Source organism: Bos javanicus, chromosome 15 (assembly GCF_032452875.1).
Source record: "Bos javanicus breed banteng chromosome 15, ARS-OSU_banteng_1.0, whole genome shotgun sequence".
In the NCBI taxonomy this organism is placed as follows: Eukaryota; Metazoa; Chordata; class Mammalia; order Artiodactyla; family Bovidae; genus Bos; species Bos javanicus.
Window position 1 is genome coordinate 41,484,965 of NC_083882.1, and position 26,798 is coordinate 41,511,762.

The window sequence follows — 26,798 nt, forward strand, 5'->3', positions numbered from 1 at the left end:
ACCTCTGTGTCAAGGGGTTAATGACCAGTAACCAAGCCCTTAAATCAGCCCTCCCTGCCTGCAGCAGAGCCAGCAGCTCATTCTTGGTAAAGAAGACAAAGGCCATTTCTAGTACAAACTGCGAACATCACAGTGGCCACTCAAGACTGAAATTTAAGAAAGCAAGGCCCTGTTCCTTATCCCCTCTGCCCCAGCCAGCCAACGTGCCCACACACTGCCCGCTGTTTCTGTGAATCTTACAACAGGTCTACTGGCCGGGCAGACTCGGGGAGGGGACCCCAGGCATGGGGGCACTGAGGCAGGGCAGCAGGACCCCCCGGTCTCTTCTCTCCCTTTCTCCCTGGCTGCCGGTTCCTGCCCCAGTCCCTGCAGCCAGACGAGAGGACTGATCAGGCTCGTCATCCACAGCTGTATTCTACAGTCAGGAAACTGAGGCTCGGAGTGGCTCCCAGCTAGTCAGCGAGGGTGGGGGTGCTAAGTGAAGACCCGAGCCCTCTTGACTTGTAAGCCCACCAGACCACCCGTTTCCTAGACGAGCACTTCTCAAATGTTCACTTATATCAGACTTCGCTGGAGGACTTGTGAAAGCTCAGATTCCTGAATCCTACTCTTAGAGTTTCTGATTTAACATGCCTGGGGTTGGGCTTAAAAAATATACATTTCTAACAAGTTCCTGTCTGGTGCTGGGACCACACTTTGAGAACTGTTGTCCTAAACACAGTGCATCCTAACCTCTCAGAGTCCTCCAAACAATGCCCTGCAGACAGATCCCGCTGGCCCCCCACGATGAGAGGGAGGCTGGGAAGCCAGCTGGCTGTATGTGCTGGCGCTACATTTACTCCTGAGGCTGCCATCAGCCCCTCGATACACCCAGTTTTCCACCTTGGCTGCTCACTGGAATCACCTGGGCCCCACCCCTAAGACTGTGTTTATAGTTTCTAAAGTTCTGCAGGTGATTCTGATGTGAGGAACACCCCGAGCTTGATTGCATTTAGGACTGTGTCCTCTTCATTTCTCTATCCTCCCCCATTTCATTTGCTCACAGATCTTTCTCCTCTCCCCTTTGTCCAGGAAACCCACCCTCCAGCCCCCAGGTTGGTTCACCCTTTGATGGACTTTGTCAACACCCCCATTCTGATACCCTCTGGTCATCCAATTAGTGTAATTTCTAACCCTTAGACTGTCACTCCCCTGGGGTGACGTCCACCCCTACACAGAGCTGGGCCACCACAGTCCTCCAGGGTACAGATCCCCTCCAAGTATCCTAAGAAATGTCCACAAAGACCCCACTTTTCCCATGAAAGCACTCTGAAAGAGTTGTTTTCTCCCTGTTCTAGAGCTTCTTGTTGAGCGTGTCCCCATCTGCCTCTCCCCCTGCCTCCCCCTCACCCCTCTCCAGGCCGAGGAATGTTTTAGCCAAATACTACCACTGCCGCCCCATCTCCTGGTGAGAGAGTGTCTCTGTCTCTAAGACACCTCGTTTTTCAAGGGCACTTACTCAATAGGCCAGCAGTGTTGCCAAGGAAACATCGCTTAATGGAAGAAACAGAGTCGCTCACAATCCACACGCCATTGTTTGCAGGAGAGCCGGTTCTTCTGCTGTACCTTGAAAATGTATTATTAAGTTATCTATCCTACCCCATTTTGTTCCCTGTTCCTGATTTGCTAGGAGGCCCTCTCCCACCACCAGCAGCACCCCTTCCCCTGCCCATCCCATGATTTGCTGTGAGGGCTGCAGCCTTTCCACAGAGGCTAAGGTATGCCAGTGCAGGTATGGGAGCCTGGACAGAAGAGGGGACGGAATGACTGGGACATGCGTAAACTGACCCTACGAAAGAATGCATGGTACTAGCGGCCTGGAGGAGGTTGGAGACAGGAAGTTAAAGCTGGTCGTCCAGTGTTCACAAATTCCGATTGGTGGGGTTTAAGCTGATGAAGGTTTACTGGGCATTAATGACCTTCTCCCAGATGAAGGTCTCATGGTTGACCTCAGTGGTTTTCAGACTTCTTTGGTAAATTCTTCATAACCTTTTGTTCAAGTAAAATGTTATGTGAAAGTTGAATAAAGAAAGCAAGCCCAGGTTGGGCTGGGAGAGGGGGTCCTAGAACCCCACCCAGTGAGCCGTCCTCCCAGACCTGAGTGTCTTCAGGGGCCCCTGAGACCCTTTCTTGGCGTCCCAGGACTCAGTGTGAATGATCTGGTGGAAATGACCTGGCAGTTCCCTTGCTGGTTCCCAGGGGTGACTCCAGGAGGGCCCTCTGGGATCCTCACTCCCCTGCCTGAACTGAGGGTTTGGGGCTGTGGGGGAGATTGCACCCCAGTTCCAGCCAGGCTGATGGGAGGCCCCTTTGGGCGGCTGGGCCCGGGGAGGGGGAGGAAAGCCCTGAACTGCCAGGATCTCAGCCTTCCCAGGGAATCTCCCCCTCATCACGGAGGGAGCAGAGCCATCTGCCTGTGCAGCTGGCAGGGTCTTCAGAGCTCTCTTAGCCTGCTTCCTCACCCCTACAGCCGAGGGTGGCCTCAGGTGTGGACGGTCCCTGGCGTGGTGCAGGATACAAATGTTTGTTTTCTTCTCATTCTTCTCTTCCGAAGCGTTTCTACCCCCAGAGAGGTGACCTTTTATACAGTGAGGGCTGGAGCCTCTGGAAGGCTGCACCTCAGTCTGACAGAGGCGGGTCCCACCTCCGAGCTGGCCAGGGAGAGAAGGGATGCTGGGCACAGCTGGCAGGGGGCCCACCCAGCTCCTGCAGGGAGGGGGCCCTTGCCTGTCTGGGAGATGAGGTGACACAGCAAGGGGAACCTCTCGCCCTGGGGGGCTTTGCCTAGCCTCGCCTCCGTGGCCCTGAAGGCAGGAGTGTGCCCCGAGGGGTGCTACAGGCTCCCTGGCTGGCCGTCCCGCTCAGCGATGGGTCCTTACTCCTGACCCCAGCCTGAGGGACAGGATGATGCCCCTGGCACGAGACCCGGTATACCATATGTCTGTCCGTTTCCCTCGCTGGTGATTTTTCTCTTTCAGCATCAGATGGGGTTTGTAGGCCTGCTGAGCTGTGTGGGCTGAGAGGACAGTGAGCTGAAGCAGTCATTTGTGGCTGAGGAGGAGCTGGGGGGTCAGGGATGTGTATCTGTGCCCTGGGAGGCAGGGGGAGTCATAAATCATCCACAGACAGGATAATAGCTCGGCCTCCACCTCTGATGTGAGTCACAGGAGGGCTGTTGCGGTCTTAGCACTTGGTAGCACCTTGTATTCTAGGCCTTTTTGTCAAGGATCCTCCAGCCCGCGGCTGTTCCCTAATCCAGGACTGCCCCGCCCCACCCTTTGCTCACAGGATCACAGTGGAAGCCTCCAAGCTGGCCTCTCCCCCTCCAGCCTGGTCACTGGAGCTGGAGTAACTGGAGGGAGGGAGGGAGGGAGGCGAGGAAGATGAGAGGTTACAGGCACAGCTTTGGCATCAAACTGCCTCGGTTTAGATTTCAGCTACTGTTCTCCAACTGTGTAACTTTGGACAAGTTCTTAATTTCTCTGTCCCTCAGTTTCCTCGTCCACAAGATGGGGGTGATGGTAACGCTTGCCTCATAGAGTTGTTACTAGGATTCACTGGGATAAAGCATAGCAGCACTCAACACTTGAGACTGGATAGTTCTTTGCTGTGGGGGGCTGTCCTGTGCATTGTAGGGTGCTGAGCAGCATCGTGACCTCTACCCACTGGATGCCAGTAGCAGCCTTTCCCACCCTCATCGTGGCAACCAAAGATATCCCCAGACACTGCCGAATATCCTCTAGTTGGCAAAAGTGCCCGCCACTGGGAATCACAATTCTAAGTCATCTTCTATTAAATCTCCAGTTTCCCTGTTGCTCAGAAGCATAGCTGGGCCTGCTGGACCTACAGGCACTAAAAGCACGCTGTCTTGTAAAAAACTATTTCCCTCTTTAGTGTTCAGGCCATTTATTGATTCAGTCCACCGCTGATTGGGCTTTTGAGGTGTCCAAGCGACAGCTTAACGGAATCTTCTTTGCTAAGTTGCCCTGTGATCTGACCGGCTGGTGGCTACCCCACTCGAGATGCACTTTGTTGCTTGCTTTTTAAGTAACAAACAACTGTCTGTCCCTATTATGATTTTCCCAGACTCTGGAGTAATAAACAGCTCTGATGACAGTGGTACCAGATAGTAAGTAAGTGGACACATGACTCTCTGAGCATCTCCCCCAAGCACTTCAGAGCAGCTAAGTGGATAAAACTGGTTTTAGCTATTACCTGGGCAGCTACTTGTGTCTGTGGAGCCCGCCCTAGAAATGAGAGCCAAGTCCTAGTGACAGGGACGAAGGAAGGAGTGACAGTAACTGCCTTCCTGGCTGTCCTTGTCTGGCGGCCCACACCCCGGAGCTTCAGGAAATTCGGGTCCTGACCTGCTATGTGACTAAGAGCTACACTGTCCTGAGGACAGAGGATGGTGCGTTCAACCCAAGGGCATATATATAGCTGTGCATCTTTGCAGAGAGGCTCTGGTAGCAGGCTCACACTTTCGCGCATTGAGGGAAGGCTTTTTGGAGGTAGTGAGCTTTTATATTGACTTTCAACTTTGCAAGAGTTGGGGTAAGAGATGGAGGAAGTGCGGACGGTTCCCATATCAGTGTGTTTATGACCACTATTTCCTGATATGTTAGTTTCCCCAACTTGACTGTTGGATCATCCAGGACAGGGAACCATGGCTTTCTCAACTGTGGACCCTCAGGACCCAACTTAGAGATTATTTGTTAGATGATTGGATGGATGGATGAGATTCCTACCTGCATCTAATTTAATTTCCTAAATCCTCAGATCAGATCAGATCAGATCAGTCGTGTCCGACTCTTTGCAACCCCATGAATCGCAGCACGCCAGGCCTCCCTGTCCATCACCAACTCCCTGAGTTCACTGAGACTCACGTCCATCGAGTCAGCAATGCCATCCAGCCATCTCATCCTCTGTCGTCCCCTTCTCCTCCTGCCCCCAATCCTTCCTAAATCCTACCAGTCATCAAATTCTCCCTCAATGCCAATAAACTGGAAGCCACAGCAGGTCATCAACTCCCCTTGATGGTGAACTGGGAACCCAGGCCACCCGATGGACGGTCTCAGGATTCTGATGAGAAGCCTATCTCTTACCCAGTTTAGGTGTTGACTAGGGCCTCCTTGGCTCTGTGTTCTAGTCACATTTCCACGTTGAAGGCAGGCATTCTACATTTGGCCTCTGCTTAGAACTTTGATCACCCTTTACCTCTTTTACGGGAAGAATCAGTCACCCTGGTAGTTTTGATGTCCATTTCCATGGATTCATAAAACTTCCTTGGAGAGCAAATCCAGCTGTAATGAATGTCTACAATCTGTCTCTCCATCCTTTTTGTCCTGCCCTGCGAGGCTGACTTTACAGAAGTTTCCATGGGCTCCTATGTTGTCTGACTTCCAGCTGGGTTCTTCCAATGGGCCAACCCAGCAGAGGAACGGACTGGGGAAGGGAAAGTGATGTTGGGGTGGTTATTAACCACCACTCACCATCACCTCAAACCTCTCCCTCCCTGGACCCTTCTCGCAAGTCTCTCCATGTAACTTTTACACATTCTGGTACCTGCTGTCTCCTCTCATCCCTTTGAGCCTGGTGACGGTAACAGCTCCATGTTACTGTCCCAAGGAACTAAACTATCCCTGTGCTCCCTTCCCGTAGACCCACACCGCTGAGAACCCTGCCTGTATTTACCCTCCTTGGATTCCTCTACCTGAGCGTGCCACCTATTTCCTGCTGGGACCTTAGCTGATCCACTGACCTGAGGCTCTTTTTAACATCTGAAGGATGACTGCCTCTCCACCCCTTCCCTGGATGCTGAAGTTCAGGAAGAATATGGCCCTGAAAGTCCACCCCTTATTTGCTCTCCTCATGTGCACTGCCCTTCTCCCCACACAGTCCCTTTCATGCTCTGCACCCTGTTTTAAAAGTCCTCGAGAATCACCTTCTTTAACTAACACAAGAAATACTTCCTTTTACCATTTGAAATTAATCAAAAATATTTATCAGTGAGAGTTTTTTTTAATAGATCAAGATAACAATAGGGCCTACCCTGAAATCTAACCTAAAGCAGAGAAGTACGGTGTCTTGATTTGTCCATGTGACCTAATCATAGGTTGGGGTTTTAAATTTCTTTGGTGATACAGGATGAGAGCTCACAAACCCTATGACTGTCCTTGTTGGGAACCATTGCCTAAGGTTGGGGGAAGTGACTGAAAACTGTGAAGGCCAAGGTCCTATGGCTTTCCGCTAGACCAGAGTCAGCCCCGATCTCTGTAAATAAAGTCATTCATTTGTATTGCCCATGTCAGTGTTTGCACTACAGTCACAGAGCTGATTTTCCAGACCATTTGGCCCTTTGTGCAAAAAAATGGTTAAAACAGCAGCCTGACTGCTCTCCTTTGAAAGGCCCACTGACATGGTTAGCCCTTGACTGGCACCTGGGAGCTTGGATTGCAGGAAGGTTCCCACCACTCCCACAGATGGTAAGAGCGGCTCACTGTGCCCAAACTGATTATACAACTAATATGGTTTATGCTGAACACCTGCCTTCCTGCTGGAAGTCTGCGATAGGTATGTACCAGGCAGAGGCTGCCTGTGTGACGAGCCTCCAGTAAAAAGCCTGGGTGCTGAGTCTCTAAATGTTTCTCTGGTAGATAACTCTTCACAGGCATTATCTCAACTCCTTGCTGGGGACTCCTGGGCATCTTCTGTGACTGCTGTAGAAGGAGCCTTGAGAGCTGACACCTGGTTTCCTCCAGGTTTTGCCCTCATGCCTTTCTCTTTGCTGCTTTGATTTATATCTTTTCCCCAGAATAAATCATAGTTGTGAGGGCAACTATATGCTGAATCTTCTGAGTCCTAGAGAACCACCAAACCTGGTGGTGGTTGGGAGACCTCCCAGCATGCTGCAAAGCCCCGGATATTTATTTTCCACCTGGCCCTTTAAGAAGAAGTTTGCCAACTGCTCTACACAGTCTTAGGATGGATGGAAATTGCCTATTACATATCACCCCTCCCACAGAACTCTGAGCTCCCTAAGACGTCGCCCAGGTCTTTTGCTCTTTAACTCCTGGTCAAGTGCAGCATCTTACACAAAATATTTATGGAGGGAAGAAGTCAGCAAGCCTGCAAATAATGGATTTAAGCAGTGTTTCTTAAACTGTGGGTGGTGAAATCCATTTAAAAGGTTATAACCCCTGTTTTTCAATGAAAAAAGTATAGAAAACTGAGTATGCTGCATATAGTGAGGCTAAGTTTGATTTCTTGAGAATTTTGTATCAGTTATATCTCTGGACCAGGCACTGTACTGAATCATAACGTAAAAGGGTCTCTTCTTGTCCGTTACAATGGAAGATTATTTGAAGGCCCCTGGATTGTGCTCTCTTGGCCGGCTGCCCGAGGAGATGCCCCGCAGACCCTCCCCACCTCTCTGGCTGTTAACCTCTGACCTCATTCTCCCCACCCCCGGCCCCCAGAATGTGTACTACACGAGCAGCCAGCAGATCCACGTGGGCATCCTGAGCCCCACGGTGGACGACGACGACAACCGGTGCCTGGTGGACGTCAACAGCCGGCCGCGGCTCATCGAGTGCAGCTACGCCAGAGCCAAGAGGATGAAGCTCCACTGGCAGTTCTCTCAGGTAGCGGCCCGCCCGAAGGAGCAGCCAGAGGAACAAGGGAGGGGCCAGGCCTGGGAGGCATGGGAGGAATGGAGGGGCAGAGCAGAGGAGCCAGTCTCAGGATTTAAAGAGCACCTACTATGGGCGGGGGTGGAACTGGTTAGCTCATTGACTCCTGATACTGGCTCTGAGGGAGTTTATTGTTATTGTCATTGTTGTTGCTTTAGTGGTATTTTATTTAACTTTTAGATATAAGGAAACAGGCTCAGACGTGGGAGTCCCCTGCCTGAAGTCACATAGTTAGCGGGCAAGGCTGGGATTGAAACTGAGTCTCTGACTCTAAAACTCACATTTCTTCTGCATAAGCCCCTTCTGACAAGCGCAGCCCTAGTATCCCAGGTACAGACCGTGCTGGGTCATCTGTGATCTGTGAGCCACTCTGCCTTCCTCCTCGTTCTGCAGGGAATGAGGTTTCCTCAAAGGGCAGTGTCTGGGGACCATTTTGTGAAGGGCAGTCTGCACACTGGTGACCATGAAACATTCCTTTATTAAGTCTCCATCAATTCTGAGGACCGTATTTATCTTCCTGCTCTGCAATGGCCCAGTTATAAAATGATGGCCCAGGAGCAGGGCGCCAGCTGCAGACACCCCATGATGACCCAGCTTTGAAGAAAACCCGTGCCTTGGCCCAGAGGCCTCCAGCCCCTAGGGAATCCATTAAGTTAGGATCCATTTCCACCCACAGATAGGAGCATCCACCTCCCAGGGAGTACAGGGAAAGCGCTCATCACAGGAGGTAAGGGAGTTCTTTTAGAGCCTCAAGGCTGCTGGGGGCTGCACGTGGTAGATGCTCCTGGGGAAGTCAGAAACAGAAAGTCTATACTCGCAGGATGTAGAGGCAGAGGCCCCGACTCAAGACTCCCAGCAAGCTGCTTCCACCCTGGAAGGAGGCTGACGGGCACAGGAAGGAGGTGTTCAGTCAGCCTGACCTTGATTCCAGCCCTCACGTCCAGTTACTCTCCCCTGTAGTGGTGGATGGGGGGCAGGGAGGTCCTGCTACATCAAGTCTGGCACAGGGCACCTCTGACCTGTGGTCTGGGTGTGCAGAACCAGATAGACCTGAGAGAGACCCTCAGTTGGGTCCTAAATGGATGGTGAAGGTCAACTCTCAGCAACAAGTTCAACCTAAGTCATAGATTCACGGGCTACTTGGAGGGCAGGAGTGAGAGTCCAGACCAGGACTTTGTGACCCCAGAAAAGCAGATGTCGGGGAGCAGCACAGGGAGACAAATGACAGCACGCCTAAGGGCAGGTAGAGGATGCAGCTCAGAGTCCAGGCTGGGCCTGCACAGGGCGTGGGGTTCAGTGAAAGGGAATGGTGCCCAGGGACTGGGGCCTCCGGTCTTGCCCCTCCCTATCCATGTGACCTTTGACACGTGCTGCAAACGATAAAGTTCTGTCCCATAGGAAGAATTAGCTAAGGTTCATACAGTGTTTACCCTGTGCCAGACTTCTGGGTGCCGGACACACACCAGCTCATTCAGTCATCACAGCGACTGTGTGTGATTTGCTGTGGACCGTTAGCCCAAGATCATAGATGAGGCACAAAGATGTCAAACAACAGACCCAAGGCGCTCACTGGTTATTATTATTACTCCTGACCTACTTCAGACTCTCTTTTCTACTTGTAACTGTGTGAGGATGTTGGAAGTGGCCCCTAGAAGCAGGTCAGGGTCAGGGCTGAGGCTTAGAATAGAGGACACGTCTTCCTCCCCCTCCCTCTCTCCTGGTGGAGCCCACATGGCCCAGCTGTGGCCTGTTGTGGCCCCACACTGTGCCCAGTGGAAGGCTCTATCAGTTTCCTCTGCCAGGCTTCCGGCCCGGAGCGACACAGCACAGGGCTGCATCTCCCCTCTGTTGTTCAGTCGCTCAGTCGTGTCCGACTCTTTGCGACCCCACGGACTGCAGCATGCCAGGCTTCCCTGTCCTTCACCATCTCCTGGAGCTTGCTCAAACTCATGTCCACTGAATCAGTGATTCCATACAACCATCTCATCCTCTGTCACCCCCTTCTCCTGCCTTCAATCTTTCCCAGAATCAGAACCTTTTCCAATGAGTCAGCTCTTCCCATCAGGTGGCCAAAGTATTGGAGCTTCAGCTTCAGCATCAGTCCTTTCAATGAATATTCAAGGTTGATTTCCTTTACAACTGACTGGTTTGATCTCCTTGCTGTCCAAGGGACTCTCAAGAGTCTTCTCCAGCACCATTCGAAAGCATCAATTCTTCAATGCTCAGCCTTATTTATAGTCCAGCTCTCACATTTGTACATGACTACTAGAAAAACCATAGCTTTGACTAGACAGACTTTCTGTCCACCTTTAAATTACAAGGCAGAGGGAGCCCTGAAGATGTGCGGTCAGGGAGGAAGGCTAACCGTGGGCTTGGTGGTGAAGTGGCTATTGTCTCCCAGCTCACGTTAGATGCAAAATAGACTCGCAGGCTGGAGGCAACAGAGAGAAATGGGTACATCGGCCCGTGGAGGTGAATGGGGCTGACTGGGCTGGGTGAGATGGGGACTGTACCATCTGGAGGGTCTTGTGGCTCACATCAGTGCTGCCTTCAGTCACTTTGCTTCTCCCCTGCTTTCAGTTTCCTCCTGGGAGTTGTATGCCACCATGCAGGAAGATGGGGGTGGTGGGTTGGGGCAGGGCTGGTGGCTCTTCAGAAGAGATACTACATAACTTAACCCATTCCAGTGTTCTTGCCTGGAGAATCCCAGGGACGGAGGAGCCCAGTGGACTGCCATCTATGGGGTTGCACAGAGTCAAACACGACTGAAGTGACTTAGCAACAGCAGCAGCAGTACATAACTTGGCTCTTGTAGATGACATGAGAGTTTGCTCCATATAGGAGTTGAGAGGGGGCATTCCAGGGAGAAGGAATGGCATAGGTGCAAGCTGAAGGCACCAAACCCAAGCTACGTGCAGGGAGCTGCAGATGGTGCGTGTGGCTGGATCCTGGCGGGCATCGCGGGGCACACCTGGGGATGCATCTAAGGGGCAGACTGGCATGGACCTGGTCCCATGGAAGGTGAGGCTTCATGTGGGGGACCCATGTATTAGGTCTGCGTTTTGAAAGCCCGCAGTGGCTGGAATTGTGGAGCTGAATGGTGAGGAGGAATTCTAGAAGGGGGGAAGAGACAGGTAGGAGAGTTACCAGAGGCTGAGATGCAGCTTGAAAGTTTAGCCGTTCCTTCCTCCTCCTCCTTCTCCTCTACGACCCTGGGGTCTTCAGGACCCTGCCTGGCCCCCACGATCTCCTGTCAGGACAGAATCTGAGGCTGCCCCCAGGAGCCCAGCGTTTGGTGGGGTGGACCAAACAAGCAGGCAGCTGTGGCTGGGGGTCCTGGGATGGGCAGGCACGCTGCTTCAACGCACTGGGAGAGGGAGGAGGAGAGGACCCAGGTTGCCCTGGAATACCATCGAGAAATCAGGGCCCAGCCAGGCACCTGCCACTCTGGGAACTGTGTGTCACTGGCTATGAGTGCCCCTGAACTGAACTGAAGTGAGCTCCCTGGGCTCTTTCGAGTCCTAGCTCCTCCCAGAAGCTCCAGAATCACCAGGGGCTATTCCTTAGATTGTCTTAGATTGTCTGTGGGGCTTCGGCCTCTCTGTGCCTAGCCTCATGCAGTTTGAATCTGAACTTGGGCTGCTTTGACATCCCATCCCTGCACACAGGCATGTCCAGCTCCTTTCCAGCCCTCGCAGACAGATGGCCTTCCCACCCATGCCCAGATCCAGAGGCCTTGGTGCCCCAGCTGGCCCTCATCTCATCTGCCCTTTTCTGACTTGGGCAGAGAAAGGAATATTCCTCCAAAATCCAGCTCCATCCTTCACTCATCTCAGCACATACACAGCCCTGAACAGGCAGCCCCACACACTCATGCTTGAAAGGGACACTCTGACAAAAGCAGGCCATGTTAGCATGTGCAGCCCTGAGGACCGGGCAGTTTTTTGCTCCTTATACATAAATCTAATTAGAACCCCCAGGGCACTCTGGCATCACCTCTTTGATCCTTCTACCAAGGAAACTGTTTGGAAATAATATTTTTAAATCCCTAATTTGCAAACCCAGAGCAGCCACTCTCACTTGATATTTAAAAATTAATGTTTGTGAAATTTTTGTTTCATGCAAAATGGTCAATATTTGTCAAGCATCCTGGAATCTGTCCTCAAGCCCTTACTGTTTAGGAACTACTGTTGACGAGGCCAGAGGAAGCTGGAAGCCTCTTAAATGATTAAAGTTATGACCTGGGCTAATTTTCTTGCAACAGGTTTTAATCTTTGCAAATTACAATGGGATTCTACCAACTAAAATGTTCTGGTGCAGAAGTTGGGCTGAAAGATTTTACTGGTGCATTTCAAATCTTCTTCTCACTTTCACATTCTGCATTATTTACTCTCCTGAGGGCTGCATTTAAACTCCACAGACATTTAGGCTGAATTAATTCCAAAATAATCTAGTGTGATTCTCCCAGTTTCTCCTACAAAGAAGATAGTATTTGCATATCTTAGTGTTCCATCTCATAGCCTGCTTTTCTGTTTAACAAATAAAATGCCTGTCCTCTAACCTCTGCACGCTCTTCTGAATTTCCAGTGCTTCAGGATGAATCAGAACAGCATTAGATACTGACACTGAGAAACCACATTTGATGAAAACATCTCTCAGCAACGCTGATGTACAGGGCTCTGATGAACAATTTTCCAATGATGAACATTCTTTCCTTCAGTCATTCATCAAACATTTATTGAGCACAGTGGTTGGGCAGGAGGGATGCAGATATGAATCAGACACGGCCTCTGCCCTGGAGGAGCTCTTGGGTGTATAAACACATAACAAAACTGGATGGCAAGAGCAGAAATGAGGGGGATGGATACAGTGTTCTGGAAGCCCAGGGTGACGGGCTCTATCTGCACAGCTCAGGCAAGGCTTCACATTCGAGACATGTTTGATCTGGATCTTGAAAGTTGCAGGATACTTCCCAGGTGTAGAAAGGAAGAACAGCCTATGTAGAGGCTCAGCATGGGCAAAGGCAGAAAAAGGCAGGGTATGTCCGAGGAATAAAAATTCAGTGTCGCTGTGGGTGGAATTTAGAATTGGGGTATGAAAGAGATGAGACACAGAGTCAGTTTGGAGGCAGGTAATGGTCATTGAAAATTAAGCCCAGGAGGTTTGACTTTACCTTAAAAGCCAAGGGAGGAGCTAGGAGTGTTCATGGGCTCCCCTGGTGGCTCAGATGGTAAAGAATCTGCCTGCAGTGCAGGAGACCCGAGTTTGACCCCTGGGTCAGGAGATCCCCTGGAGAAGGGAATGGCTACCCACTCCAGTACTCTTGCCTGGAGAATTCTATGGACAGAGGAGCCGGGCAGGCTATAGCCCATGGGGTCACAAAGAGTCCAACAAGACTGAGCGACTAACACTTTCACTTCACTTTTCACAGGAGGGGTTCAATAAGCTTTAGATTGACATGATGTGGTCTGAATACCTCTGGCAGCAGAGTGCAAGGTGGAATGGAGGACAGAGAAGAAAGTAGGAGGCTGTTCCATCACCCTTGTGAGAAAAGGGATGGATGAGGTTGCCATGGGGGCATGGAACCAGGCAACTGCTGGGGAGAACATTGAGAGACAGTTCATCAGTCTATCGGAAGTAGTGATGAATTAAATGGAGGTAGTTGTGAGGGGAGATTATGAATTGAGGGCCACCCCAGGCTCTGAGTTTGAAGAAGTCAGTTAGCACCTATCTCTAAACAGCCAACATTTCCCATGTCAACAAGTGATGAGACTTCATTAACATCAGAAGTGGTAGTTGTTCCTTCATGATTTTTCTAACTTGTGACTCATCCAGAATTAAAGAATTTCCTAAACTGACTATGTCCTGGGATCATAGACTCATATACATTAGGTATAAGACTTTAGGGCTTCCCAGATGTCACTAGTAGTAAAGAACCTGCCTGCCAATGCAGGAGACATAAGAGACACAGGTTAGATCCCCTGCAGAAGGGCGTGGCAAACCACCCCAGTATTCTTGCCATACTTGGAATCCCATGGACAGAGGAGCCGGGCAGGCTACAGTCCTTGGGGTCGCAAACAGTCGGACATGACTGAAGCAACTCAGCACACACACGTGCATAAGACTTTAACCTTCTCAGAGTACCCCACATACTGATATCTGGGGGATTCTGGGATTAGGCAACGCAGTGTCAGTGAAAGAGGCATCTAATAAGTGCCCCTGGACCAAGAGAAGGAGACAGGGAGAAGCAGGTATTAGGTCACTACACAGGAGAACTGTGTGGCACCAAAGCAATGGACTGCCTCTCAGGGGCAGTGAGGCACCCATCCTCCCCACCACCCCCCATCACTGTTGCTTTGAATGGTTAAGCAAATGCCAAGTCCTCTCTCCAAGATGTTATTGAGGGAATTCATGACCTAGGAAGGCTGTTATGATGTGTGTCCTTTAAATTTCAGCTTCCTTAAAGTCTATTTGAATACATGGTTGAAGCAAAAATGACCTCAGGAATGGATGATCTCCACCCTCAAACATCATAAGGGTTTCTGTAGGCAAAGAGAACAGGCTTGTCCTAGGCATCTCTGAGGGAGGACCAGCTGGAGGGGGATACAAGGGCAATTTACAGAGCAGCTTTCTCATAGAGATGTCTGGACATGAAATTGGCCATTCAATGGCATTGAAATATGTATAATATCATATATGAAACGAGTCGCCAGTCCAGGTTCGATGCACGATACTGGATGCTTGGGGCTGGTGCAATGGGATGACCCAGAGGGATCGTATGGGGAGGGAGGGGGGAGGAGGGTTCAGGATGGGGAACACATGTATACCTGTGGCAGATTCATTTCGATATATGGCAAAACCAATACAATATTGTAAAGTTAAAAAATAAAATTAAATTTTAAAAAAATTGGCCATTCAAGGAAGAGGTGGACTCAGAGAACCACTCAGCAGGCCATTAGTGGTGTCACAGCTCTAAGTAGACTTGGATTGGATGGTTCTCAGGGCTTGCCAACTCTGAAATTCTATAATTCTAAGCTCCTAATGCCCAGAAACGGGCTTTTTCTACCTAGAAGCCCCAAGTGGGCCCACCTTACTAAGAAGCACCATGAACTTGAAAATGAGCTGCATGTCTGCTATGAGGGTCATCATTATCCCACTTTATGGAATTGTTTATCTGTTATTTTTCTCCATAACTCTTTCTCCCATCAACTAATAGACTGGAGGGATGGGCTATCTTACACTTTCAGTGTCTCTAGCACCTAGCAGAAAGCCTGAAACAGAGGAGATACCTCAGGATGCTGTCGATTAAATGAAAGAATCCTTTCTAAAAATTCACAAATACTAATACAAATATTCTGTGTCCCAGATCTCGAGACAGGTTTGTGGGAGACCCAAAGATGGACTCTACCCTCAACAACTCCTCCTTGCATGCACGTATACATGCTGAAAAAAAAATAATTGTACTACAGTATTTCAAGGACATTTGAACATGGTAGTCAAAGGGCTCAGTTTAGTTGGGAAATCCCTGCAAGAACATTTTTAGAGGGTAGTGCGTCCAGCCGCGATACACAGCCATGATTGAAGCAGGCTGCTCCAGCTTACTCTTCCTATAGCTTCAGATTTGGGGGAGGAAGGTGGAAATGATCTTTACTAAAACAAGTATGCATACTGTATGAAAGGGAGTAGCAATTTGTATGAATATTTGTTAAAACAAGAGGCTTTGATGAGATGTCAGTGTGTTCTGACCGCACTTCATGCTGCCCCAGACTCTGAGATGTGTTGTCATCCCTGTGGGCCATTGAGGGTGATTGATAGAAACACAGGCAAGTCCCATTCAGTGCACAGGGCAGCCTTCCCACTGGTGGGCTGTCCTCCCATCTCAGCCCCCAGTCTTGCCTCATTCTCAGCTCAGAGGCAAGGGCTTTAAAAGGCTTTTTAATGCCTTTTCCAAATGGAGAGCATCAAGGATAACAGCAGAGATGACCGTTAAGGCCGGGAGAGAAAGCATTTCGAGAGCCTGCAGAGACTGCCTGGAAGAGAGCTGAGTGCAGAGCCTGGCCATGGACCACTTGTTCTGATTTGTGGGTTCTAATTTGATAATTTGATGCAAGATGAGTAACTCACTCCAAAAAGAACTTATTTGCAGAGCACATTTCCCAGGGAGCATCACTGATTCTGCCAAAGAATTTCCCAGCACGCAAGGAGGAGGAGTCCTTGACTTTCTCCTGCTCCAATCCCCAGGCGCTGTCAGGAAGTCCAACTTGGAGAACCTTTTGTACTGAGAAGAAAAGACTATAATCGGGTGTTTCTTTGCAGCTCTGGAATAAAGCAGCTTTTCATTTCCATGTCACATGAAGGGGCAAGTATAGAACTGTCCGGTTTTGAAGGACTGACAAAGCTTTATTTAGGCCCTGAATATTTTCTTAGTTATTTTTAGTTTATGGCTGTCAGCACTTTAGATCAGGAGCCAGGACCAGGTGTGAAGGCTCAGTACCTCACTGTTCAGACCCGGGGGGAATTTTACTTATTTATTTAAAATTTTCCTTTAGTTAGTTACTTATTTTGGGCTGAGCTGGGTCTTCATGCTGCACCAGCTTTTCTCTAGTTGCGTCAAGTGGGGGTGACTCTCTAGTTACGACGTGCAGGCTTCTCATTGCAGTGGTTTCTCTTGTGGAGCATGGGCTCTGGGTTGTGCAGCCTCAGTAGTTGTGGCTTCTGGGCTCTAGAGCTCAAGCTCAGTAATTGTGGCTCAGGGGCTTAGTTGCTCTGAGGCATGTGGGATCTTCCCAGACCAGGGATCAAACTTGTGTCTCCTGCATTGGCAGGTGGATTCTTTACCACTGAGCCACCAGGGAACCTGTGGGTGGGATTTTAAATTTTATGTATCAAACATTCACGTGGTTCTTACTGTGCACCAGGTACTACTGTAACTGCTGTATAAATATCACTTCATCCTCATGACGTTGCCATCAGGCGCTTCATATCCCCATTCTACAGATGAGGAAACTGAGGCACAGAGAGATTATAGTATTTGTCTGAGGTCAAATCAGGATTCTGCCTCCAGGGCCCATGCTTTAAACCTTAATGCCAAGGAGGCTTTGTCTTGTCTCTAGAAATCCCGTGGATTACTGCAGTAGGAGTTTGGGGCTAGGGTCTCCCTGACAGCCAGCTGTAGATGTGTATGAACAGGCTGTATTCCTCCTTCCTCAGCAAACTCCCTCCAGCCATCTTGCTGGATACCCTCCTTCACCCTTCCTTTTGCATTTGACATTGCCATTACCCTGTTTTCAGTCCAACAGACCTCAGAGCAAATCCCAAGCAGAATCTCACTCAGAAACAGGTGCGTCTCCTTTAAGAACAACAAACACCAAAGCACTTTTTAAATAAACCAAGTGTTGAATATTCATAGTACAGAAAGACCACTTTCCTCTACAAAAAAGACTTAATCTCAGGATTTCTTTATCTAGCACTAACATCCCACCCATGCTTTGAATTACTTGGTTATTAATCATTAACGATTTAACCTGGAAACTCCCACATCCACTGTGCTTAAAGCCAAAGACCCACTGGGCCACTTGCCCATGGAAAACTAATTAGAACGAAAAGTGGAAACAGAGCTCTGAAAGAAGCAGTCTTTGGAATACAGGATTCAGTCTTCACGCAACCTCCTTGTAAACACCTTGATTGCAAGCACGAGAGCAGCCTGAGCTTAGCTCAGCTGCTCCGGGTGCTCCAGCTGGGGGCGATAAGCCAAGCCTCATCCTTTCCCCAGAGAGGATCACGGTTTGCTTGTGGTCCCCAAAGTATGGTCCCTGGACCAGCAGCACCGGCAGTTGTGAAAAGCACCGCTGCTGCTGCTAAGTTGCTTCAGTCGTGTCCGACTCTGTGCGACCCCATAGATGGCCTCCCACCAGGCTCCCGCATCCCTGGGATTCTCCAGGCAAGAACACTGAAGTGGGTTGCCATTTCCTTCTCCAATGCATGAAAGTGAAAAGTGAAAGTGAAGTCACTCAGTTGTGTCCAACTTAGCAACCCCATGGACTGCAGCCCACCAGGCTTCTGCATCCATGGGATTTTCCAGGCAAGAGTACTGGAGTGGGGCACAGGCAGCTTAAAAATGTGCTTGCTTCCTCCTTCCCCACCCCTGCCAGTGCTCTACACTCCACACAGCAGCCGGAGGGACCTGGTTAGCATGTCAGTTCCACCCCGCAGTGGCCAGTCCTGTCATGGGATGAACAGCCAAAGTCCATTCACATTAGATCTTGGGCCTCATTTTCTCCCCCAGCCCCATGCTGTTCCCTGTACACACTAGGCCTGTGTGGGTCAGAAGGTGGGGCCCAATGATCAACGGTGTCAGAAAGCCCTTCAGGGGCTGTCTAATCCATTTGCCCTGCCCACATCCCCAGGGTTAGTCACCTGCCGTAGACACACACCTGGGCAAACAGGCAGAGAGGAAGTGCGTGGCTGTGAAATCCGGAGTCGGCTCCTTAGCACCTCAGCCCAAAGAGCTCATGGACCATAGTACCATGTGCCCCGCTGGGCCCATAGTCAGTGCTCCATGTGTCTGTACCCCCACGGTCCTCTGGTACCTTTTAAAAACAAGAAGACTGAAGCCCAGGATGGCTCAGCCACTTACCAGGGTTACAGCCAGGGAGAGCTGGAAGCAGGGCTGGGAGCAGAGTCCCATGTTCTTGCTTCCACTCGTCCCAACTCTGGTGCCCATTCTAGTCTCTACGCCAGAGAGGCTTGGAAGAAGAAGGAGCTAGGCTGGGGGCTGGGAACCCAGCTCTAGGAATTATTATTAGCCTTCTTAATTCCATACATTCAGCTTTCCTTTTTTTTTTTTTTTAAACACTGTTTCCATACTTAACTCGGTTTCCGTTCCAATTAAGCTCTCTGTGTGCTGCGGCCTCTCTCCTGCCAGGTTTAATTGCCCTTATTTAAATTCTTTAATTAAAAGTATTGTGTGTTTCCAGATCCTGTTGTAAGTATTACACAAATAATTTAGATAACTGGACTGGTAAACCCAGCAACTTCGCCCTCCCCTGAGGGCGGGGCTGCCAGGGGCTCTCTGGTTGAGAACCTGCTAACAGGTGGTCCTGGCTCCTTCCTCCCCGCTCCCCACCCCTGTGCTCTACATGCCACACAGCAGCCTGAGGGACCCGTTTAGCATGTCAGTCCCACCTCGCAGTGGCCAGTCCTGTCACTGGATGAAGAGCCAAAGTCCCTTCACACAACCTGCCCCTCTCTCAGCTCCTGGGTGTCCTCTCCTCCCCCGACCCCATGCTGTTCCCAGCACACACCAGGCCTCTGGGGGTGCGGGAGCTTCATTCTGGGACACAAGGCTCCCCGATGCACCTAGACTCCTTTTTTCCTCCCTCACGCTTTGCCCAGCTTGCATCTTCTCAGGATTACCCCCAAGCATCTCCCGCTGCTGCAGCCTGCCTCCTGCTCACAGCAGTTCCCGAATCCTCCCAACCTGCTGGACTTAGTCTATCTGGGCTGCTGGTATAAAAAGAAGACCAGTGACTGGGAAACTTGAACAACAAACATTTATTACTCACCATTCTGGAGGCTGGAAAGTTCAGGATCAAGGTGCCAGCAGATTTGGTGTCTGGTGAGAACCCTCTTCCTGGTTTTCACATGGCCACATTTTCACTGTGTCCTTGCGTGGCCCAGAGAAAGAGACCATCTCTCCTGTGTCTCTTCTTATAAGGGCACTAATTCCATCAGGAGGGCTCTGCCCCTGGGACCTAATTCCTCCCCAAAGGTCCTACCTCACATCACACTGAGGATCAGGGCTTCAACACGTGGATTTATAGGGAACACATTCAGTCCACAGCACTGTTCTCCATTTTTGTGCATAATCTTAGCACCTTTAACACACTAAAGAATCTACTGTTCTCTCTTCCTCCTAGAATACAGTCTCCACAAAGACGAAGTTCTCCTTCTGTTTAGTCACTGATATGTGTCAGTGGCCAGTAACTGTTCCCAGAATGTGATAGGCACTCATTAAATACTGGATGGATGGATAGAGCGATGAATCACATCTTTGCAGAGAACTCTCAAAAGAATGAGATCAACCTGACTCCAGAGCCCCTGGGACTCATCGGGTGGCCTTCCCCTACCCCAAGCTGTGGCGCACCAGCAGCTCTCAGTCTAGTTCACCAACAGGCCTGGACGGGGATGAATGGAGGGGAGCGTCTGGCCACTCAGCCTAGTGGGGAAGAGTGAAGGCAGCAGACTCCCAGCCCGACTCTCCCACTGACTGACCGTGTGGCCCAACTCTCTGAGCCTCAGTCTCCAATTCTACAAAATGGGGATAATTCTTACCTCCACTGCTCAGCGTTATTGTGAGGAACACTTGAAACAGCGTGTGAAGCACTTAACGCAGTGCCGGGGACACGGGGAATGAGCCCTGACCGTCACTACTTTTGTCTCAGGGCAGAGCCTACAGGTAGAGGGAAGGATAGCAGCCCCCCACCCCAGGCTGCCCCCAAAGGTGCTGAGCTCACTGTGAAGGGACCCAATAGAGAAAAGGAGTCTCCTTCATAATTGTGGCAAATCAAATTTGCCCAGGAATGAGGTGAGATTCCAGGGTTTGCTCAATGACAGAGCTTGAAGTCTGGGAAGGAAGACAGGAGGGAGACTGGCCGGTGACCAGCGCAGCTGCACATCAGAGTGGGCTGGCTCCTCTCTGCATATCCCACATATGCCCCAAGACGTATACCAGGCCTCCAAGGTGGCCTTACTGCTCTGTTCTAGAAGATCCTCCTTCAAAGCCTCTGGGGAGAGAGCTCTCTTGGCCTCATTCTCCACCCTCAGGTCCGGATGCCCTCACTGAGGTTGTGTCTCCTTCACAGCCCTGCTCTTGGCCTGACTCCATTTCTCTCACAGCCTTCCCGGAGGCCATACCGGCTGTTTCTGCCTCAGGGTCACCATGCTTCCTGTGTCTTGGGTGCTGAGAGTGCGTCTGGGTCAGGGTAGGGCCTGGGAAATGCCATATTTGAGTCTCTGAAGGAACACTCTGCTTCTCAGAGACCTCTGCCCCACCTCCCTCTCTGGGCCTTGGCACGGCGCCCCAGGGGAAGGCTTAGAATGTGCCCGAGTGGCTGGCAGGAAAGGAGAGGGCTATGGATGCCTCTGTTTTGGACAAGTTTCTCCAGACTTCAGTGCTCTGGGCTTGGTGCAGCAGCCTCACGGTTGGCAAGGCCTGGCCTGGCCTTGAGGACGTCCTGAGCTGTCGGAATCCTCGACTGTCCCCTTTTCTGCCTGTTGTGCACTTTTTCTGGAGCCCCGATCCTGACACCATGAATAGCTTCATATCCATCTGTTGTGTTATAGCTGTTAAAGGGGTTGCCCATCGATCCTTCTGCTCATTCTTCAGTCATCAGGACCATAGTTACCATCTGGCCCTAGAGAGAAAGGAAGCAGAAGGGCAGAACAGCTTGCCCCAGGCAGAAGCATCTTTGTCCAGGCCTCTCCTCTGTCTCACCAGCCGAATCACCAGCAGACCCTGTGATTAGAGAGCTGGGCTGGTTTCATTCCCATCCTGCCTGAGCTCTCCTCCAGCCTCATAGAATAAGACATTCCACCAGGCTGCTGGGGACACAGGAGGATCGGAGGGGTTAGCCCCAGGCCTACAAAGCACTAGACCCAGCCTGGGTGTGGGCAGCAGAGCGCTCAGGCCTTGGAAACCTGAGTGGCTGCCTGGCCTCGCTTAGAGCAGATATCACAAGGGATACCCCTGGATTCAAAAGCCAAGATTTTGAGGGACAGGGAGAGGACCCAAGGTGGAGCACAGCTTCTGAAGATACGACTTGGGGCTGGCCAACAAAGTCATCCAGTCAGGGCTCGGGAGCGTGGTGTGGCCACCAAAGTACAAAGTCCTTGGCTATGTCCAAGGAGCCTCTTGTCCAGTGGAGACAAGGTGGGGACCCTCTGCTCTGTGGTCAGTTCTGAGTGACACACAACTGCTGGAGTTTGTCCACGGGAGGGCACCAGGCGGGAAAATGAAACCAGATTGTCTCACAAGGAACTGGAAATGTTTCACCTGGTAGAGAATGGAACTAGGGGGGACTGCGGGCCCCATCTTCCCCTATGGTAAAGGAGAAGGTGGAGAAGAAGGAGCCCACCCGCCTGTGGAAACCCCAGGGCACAGTCTGGGGCCCCTTGCTGGGTGCCCCTGAGACAACAATTTTCCTTCAGTAGAGGAGAATTCTCCCAAGATGGAGCGGCCCAGGGAAGCGTGCCCAGCCAGGAGGGCTCAGTCAGCTTGCAGGTGAGAATGAGAGGGCCAGCCTTCCACATCTCTTCCAACACAGGGACCCCAGGGGCCTTTCCGAGCCCCTGCCTGGTGGCCCATCGTCCCTCAGCCCCTCAGAGCCTGAGCCTGAGGGCTTCTCTCTGGCTGCACCTCTGGGCCCCAGGTGAGCTGCTTCTGTTGTGCTGTCTCTCCACTCTTGGGATCAGTGAGTCCCTACTCTCCTCGGGGGAGGTGCTGCGGCCGGGGCACATGGGGAGACACTGCTTTGCTCCCTCGAATGCTTCCAAGGAGGTCTGCAGTCCCCGGGCCATCTCCTACACACAGGAAATGGAGAGTCCCACAGCCCCTCCCAGACACACATATAAAACACACTCCTTACCCCCTCTGCCACCCTGGCTTCTTCACCTGCTGTTCAAAGTCCCTCTGAGAGAGCTGGATTTTTGTTTTAAATTTTTTTAGCTGAAGAATAACATATACCCAGATAGAACCATCCAAACATACATACCAAAGTAAATGTTCAACTCAATAATTTAAAACAAAGCCAACATTTAGGTGGCCGCCAGCCAGGTCAGGAAATAGCACACTCCCTACTCCCAAGAAGCATCCTTTGGTCTACTGTCAATCATTTTCCCACTCCCCACTCCCCAAGATACCCACCCCTGACTCTGAGCCTGTGGCCTTATTTTGCCTGTTTGGAAAGTATGTATAAGTCTGGCTTCTTTTGCTAACGTTATATTTGTAGGATTTGTGTATGTGTTCTTTGTCTGGCTTCTTTTGCTAACATTATATTTGTAGGATTTGTCCTTAATGAATGGAGCTCTGGTTTGATCATTTTTAAAGCTAAGTATGTTATGTGAATAACCACAAGTTATTTATCCATTGTACTATTGATGGACATTTGGGTTGTGTCCAGGTTGGAGCTTTTATAAACCATGCTTCAGAACCGGTGCAGACAGTTCTGGATACCCACCTGGGCATGGGGTCGGTGGGTCTCAGGGCAGTGTACACTCAGCTGCAGGAGATGCTGCCCATTTCCCAGGTGGTTGGAATAACTGAGTCTCAGTGTTCTCTTGAGGTGTCAGTGGTCGCCATGGGGACAATAGTGGCCAAGGGGATGGCTTCCTTACAGAAGAGGAGTGTGTCCCCCTCTATCACAGGGTGCTGTTCACTGGGATGGGCATGGGGGCAGCTGGGGGTGCACTACCGAGTCCTGCTTGTGGAGGGGGGGTCAGTTAGGAGACTGGTGCAGTTGTCCAGGTGACAGAAGACCGTGGCCTGAACCAGGGCAGATGTGATGGCATGGGGATAAGGGGACAGTCACAGGGCATGAGGAGGAATTGGTAGGACTTGGTGCCTAATCAGTCCTGGGGATAAGCAGAGGTGTCAGTGGAAATGCTTGGTTATTGCTGAGATGGGAAGCACAGGAGTATTCTGGGGAAAAGTGAATTTCCATATACTGGAGTCCATATACTCCAGTACCATGAAGCTCCAGGAGGCCAACTTATAAGAGCCTGCCTGCCTGGGAGGCCAAAGTCGGGCTGAGCACATCTTTGATGAAACTCAGAGATACTCCGAGAGTCTGGACCTTCACCCAAGTGCCAGCCAGCAGCCTCAGAGTGTCCAAGGCCTGCAAGGATCTCACTAAAAGCAAAAATTGGAGGTTTCTTTTTTGCTGCTGTAGAGCTGCTTTAAGAAGCAGAACCTCCCTTCTTTCACGGACTTTGAGCATAAACTGAGTATGCATGGCTACAGAACCTTCTGGGATATCAGCAGCATAGAGGGAAACCAAGCATATCCAGGGCTGACCAAGCCCAGGGCAGTAAGACAGTATCTAGGAGCCTGGGTTTGGTTGAGGCCAGCACTGATGACTCCAGAGGTTCATTTGGGAGCAAGGACCCTAAAAGCAGGAGGTCCTGGGCCTCTGGTGATGCTTACATTCAGGCCAATCATAGGGCGGTCCCAAGGAACTAGGATTTGCAGAACAAATGGGGAGCAGGACCCAGCCCCCATGGCAGGTGCAATAGAAGCAAACCAGCATGCCACACGCAGCTAGATAGATGGAAGCTGGGCTGGGGCATTTCTGTCCTCTTTCCTAACAAAGGACTAGGGCCCTGTGAAGAAAACAGAGGCACAGGGTTCCATCTTGGGGAGGAAACCAGCACCTGGAGATGGGAAGCCTCAGGTTCTGTGGGCATGCTGACCCCAGACCTCCTGCAGCCTCCCAGGATCCCATGTGTCTGCACCCACAAGTAATCCCCACCAGCCACTGGGCCTGAGGCTCCCCCACACCCTCTGACCCCACTCTCCACCCTGGCTCCTAGGGAGGCCCCATCCAGAACCGCAAGTCCAAGCGCTGTCTGGAGCTGCAGGAGAACAGCGAAGCGGAGTTCGGCTTCCAGCTGGTGCTGCAGAGGTGCTCGGGCCAGCACTGGAGCATCACCAACGTCCTGAGGAGCCTGGTGTCCTGACCCCGCCTGAGCTGCCCCCACGCCCCGCCCCTTTGCTACTGTGTAGCACCCGCTGCAATGCTGCCTGCTGTCCGTGTGGGGGTGTTTGGAGTCTGGGGAACCAGGTTGGTGGGCCCCCAAAAGAGCTTTGTATTCCTATTCAGTTTTCATGGAGTTTATAGAAAGACGCTGAATGGTGGGTGAGGGTATAATATCATAAACTATTTTGCAACTGTAAATAGGGGACACGTGGAAAATATTTATAACTGACAATAAAATACCATTGATTAAGGGGTGTTGCAGTCATTTGGTGGAGATTCAGGCCTGGCTCCTCTGAACTTGGAGCCCAAGATGTGGCTGTTTGCCCTCCCTGCTCCCATGCCTGAGAAACGAGGCTTTAAGGCCGGGCAGACAGTGGGAGCTTGTTGTGCAAGCTGCCAGCTTTCTCTGTGGGGCCCAGGGAGACGAAACGGGCACCTCGACCTCAGGGTCACCTCCAGAGAGAGGGTTCCCTCTGCTTCTACAAGACGCCTTAGTCTTTCATCCTGAGAAACCAGGAAGGCTCGTCAGCCACTGGGCTTCAGACCACACTGCTCTCTGGAAGCCACCGCCTTCACCTCCCAGAGCCGTCCACGGCCCAGGCCCTCAGCAGTGAGCCTCGTGTCAGCAACTGTCACGTCCAGCTGCCGAGACCGTTAACTCCTTCCATGAATCACAGTGCATTAGTTCCCAGGGGCAACAACGTCACACACTGGGTGGCTTAAACAGCTGTCGTCACACGGTTCTGAAGGCTAGGAGTCTGAAGTCGGGGTGTCAGCTGGGCTGGCTCCTTCTGAGAGCTGTGAGGAGAATCAGGTCCAGGCCTCTCCCCGAGCATCTAGAGGCCTCAGGGGTTCCTTGGCTTGTAAGTGGCCGGCTTCCGCCTGCGTGTTTCCTCCCTCCCCGTGTCATCACCCGCACTCCTTCTGTGCTCACCCCGATCACCTCTTGAGTGCCAGTCTCTAGCCCTGTTACTGGGAGAAGCAGCTCACAGCCAGTCCCTCTGCACAAGGGCCCCCACCCCTGACACAGTGATACTCAACTCCCCGTCTGTGCCCGGACCTCTCCTCTGCGCCCCAGGTCCAGTCTCCCGCTGCTGACAGGCCCCAGGCAGCTGGGTGGCTGTCCCTTGGACAGTGCTCATCTGACGTGCAGAAAACAGACCTGTCCCTCATCCTTCCAGGCCCACCCACGTGACCAGCACCGCCCTCCTCCAGGCGCTCACACCCGAGTCGTCTAACCTCCCCGCTGCTCCTCACTCCCATATCTTGTCAGTCCATCGTGGCAGTGATGCCTCTTCAACAGCCCCCAAATCCCCTCCCTGGGCCCCCTCATCACTCACGAGGGCCTGCCTCCCTGTCTCCAGCCTTCCTCCATTCCCATCTTACCTACCCTCCACACTAGTTTTCAAGGAGTCTTTCTGAAATACAAATAGGGTGAGATTTTTTTTTCCTGGCCTTCAGTGGGTCTCACCAAAGATGGTAAACACCTAGTTAAGGTACCGGACTCAGAGCTTCCTCCTGCGGTGAGTCCAGGGGCCAGGTGTCGGAAGCACCCAGGTTAGAGGCCTTACACACAGGGGTGGTTGTGAATGCAAGAAGGCCTGGCCTCCTGGCTGTCACCCTCACTGGACGTCTGTAGCCCCAGTCCACCCTCTAGGGACGGTGGTGTCCAATGGCTTCTTCCCTTCTTTTCGGAAAGTTTTTCTTGGTGTGTTTGTTAGAGCTTCTATAACAAAATACCATAGACCAGGTGGCTTAAACAACGGAAGTGTGGTGTTTCATGTTCCTGGAGCCCAGAAGTCCAAAATGAAGGTGTTGGCAGGTTGATTCCCCCGAGGGCTGTGACGAAAGGGGGTTTGCCAGGCCTTGCTCCCTAGCTGGCAAATAACCATCTTCTCTCTGTGTCTTGTTTCCAAATTTCTCTTTCTTATAAGGACACCATTTGTACTGGATTAATAGATGGGGAAATAGTGGAAACAGTGTCAGACTTTATTTTGGGGGGCTCCAAAATCACTGCAGATGGTGACTGCAGCCATGAAATTAAAAGATGCTTACTCCTTGGAAAGTTATGACCAACCTAGATAGCATATTAAAAGGCATAGACATTACTTTGCCAACTAAGTTCCGTCTAGTCAAGGCTATGGTTTTTCCTGTGGTCATGTATGGATGTGAGAGTTGGACTGTGAAGAAGGCTGGGCGCTGAAGAATTGATGCTTTTGAACTGTGGTGTTGGAGAAGACTCTTGAAAGTCCTTTGGACTGCAAGGAGATCCAACCAGTCCATTCTGAAGGAGATCAGCCCTGGGATTTCTTTG

At 51.1% G+C, this 26,798-nt stretch overlaps 1 protein-coding gene across 2 annotated transcripts in view; it reads left to right on the plus strand.

Moving 5' to 3' along the window:
• Positions 1–24,734, plus strand: part of GALNT18 (polypeptide N-acetylgalactosaminyltransferase 18) — a 358,416-nt gene extending 333,682 nt beyond the window's left edge. Inside the window, exons 10-11 of one of the 2 annotated variants that reach the window (XM_061440790.1) lie at positions 7,518–7,682; positions 24,318–24,734. In XM_061440790.1, the coding sequence (XP_061296774.1) occupies positions 7,518–7,682; positions 24,318–24,464 (312 nt within the window). In that variant the 3' untranslated portion in view covers positions 24,465–24,734. Of the gene's footprint in view, positions 1–7,517; positions 7,683–19,124; positions 22,704–24,317 lie in introns of those variants that run through there. The other variant, XM_061440791.1, reaches the window with a different exon arrangement.
• The last annotated feature ends 2,064 nt before the right edge of the window (positions 24,735–26,798 follow it).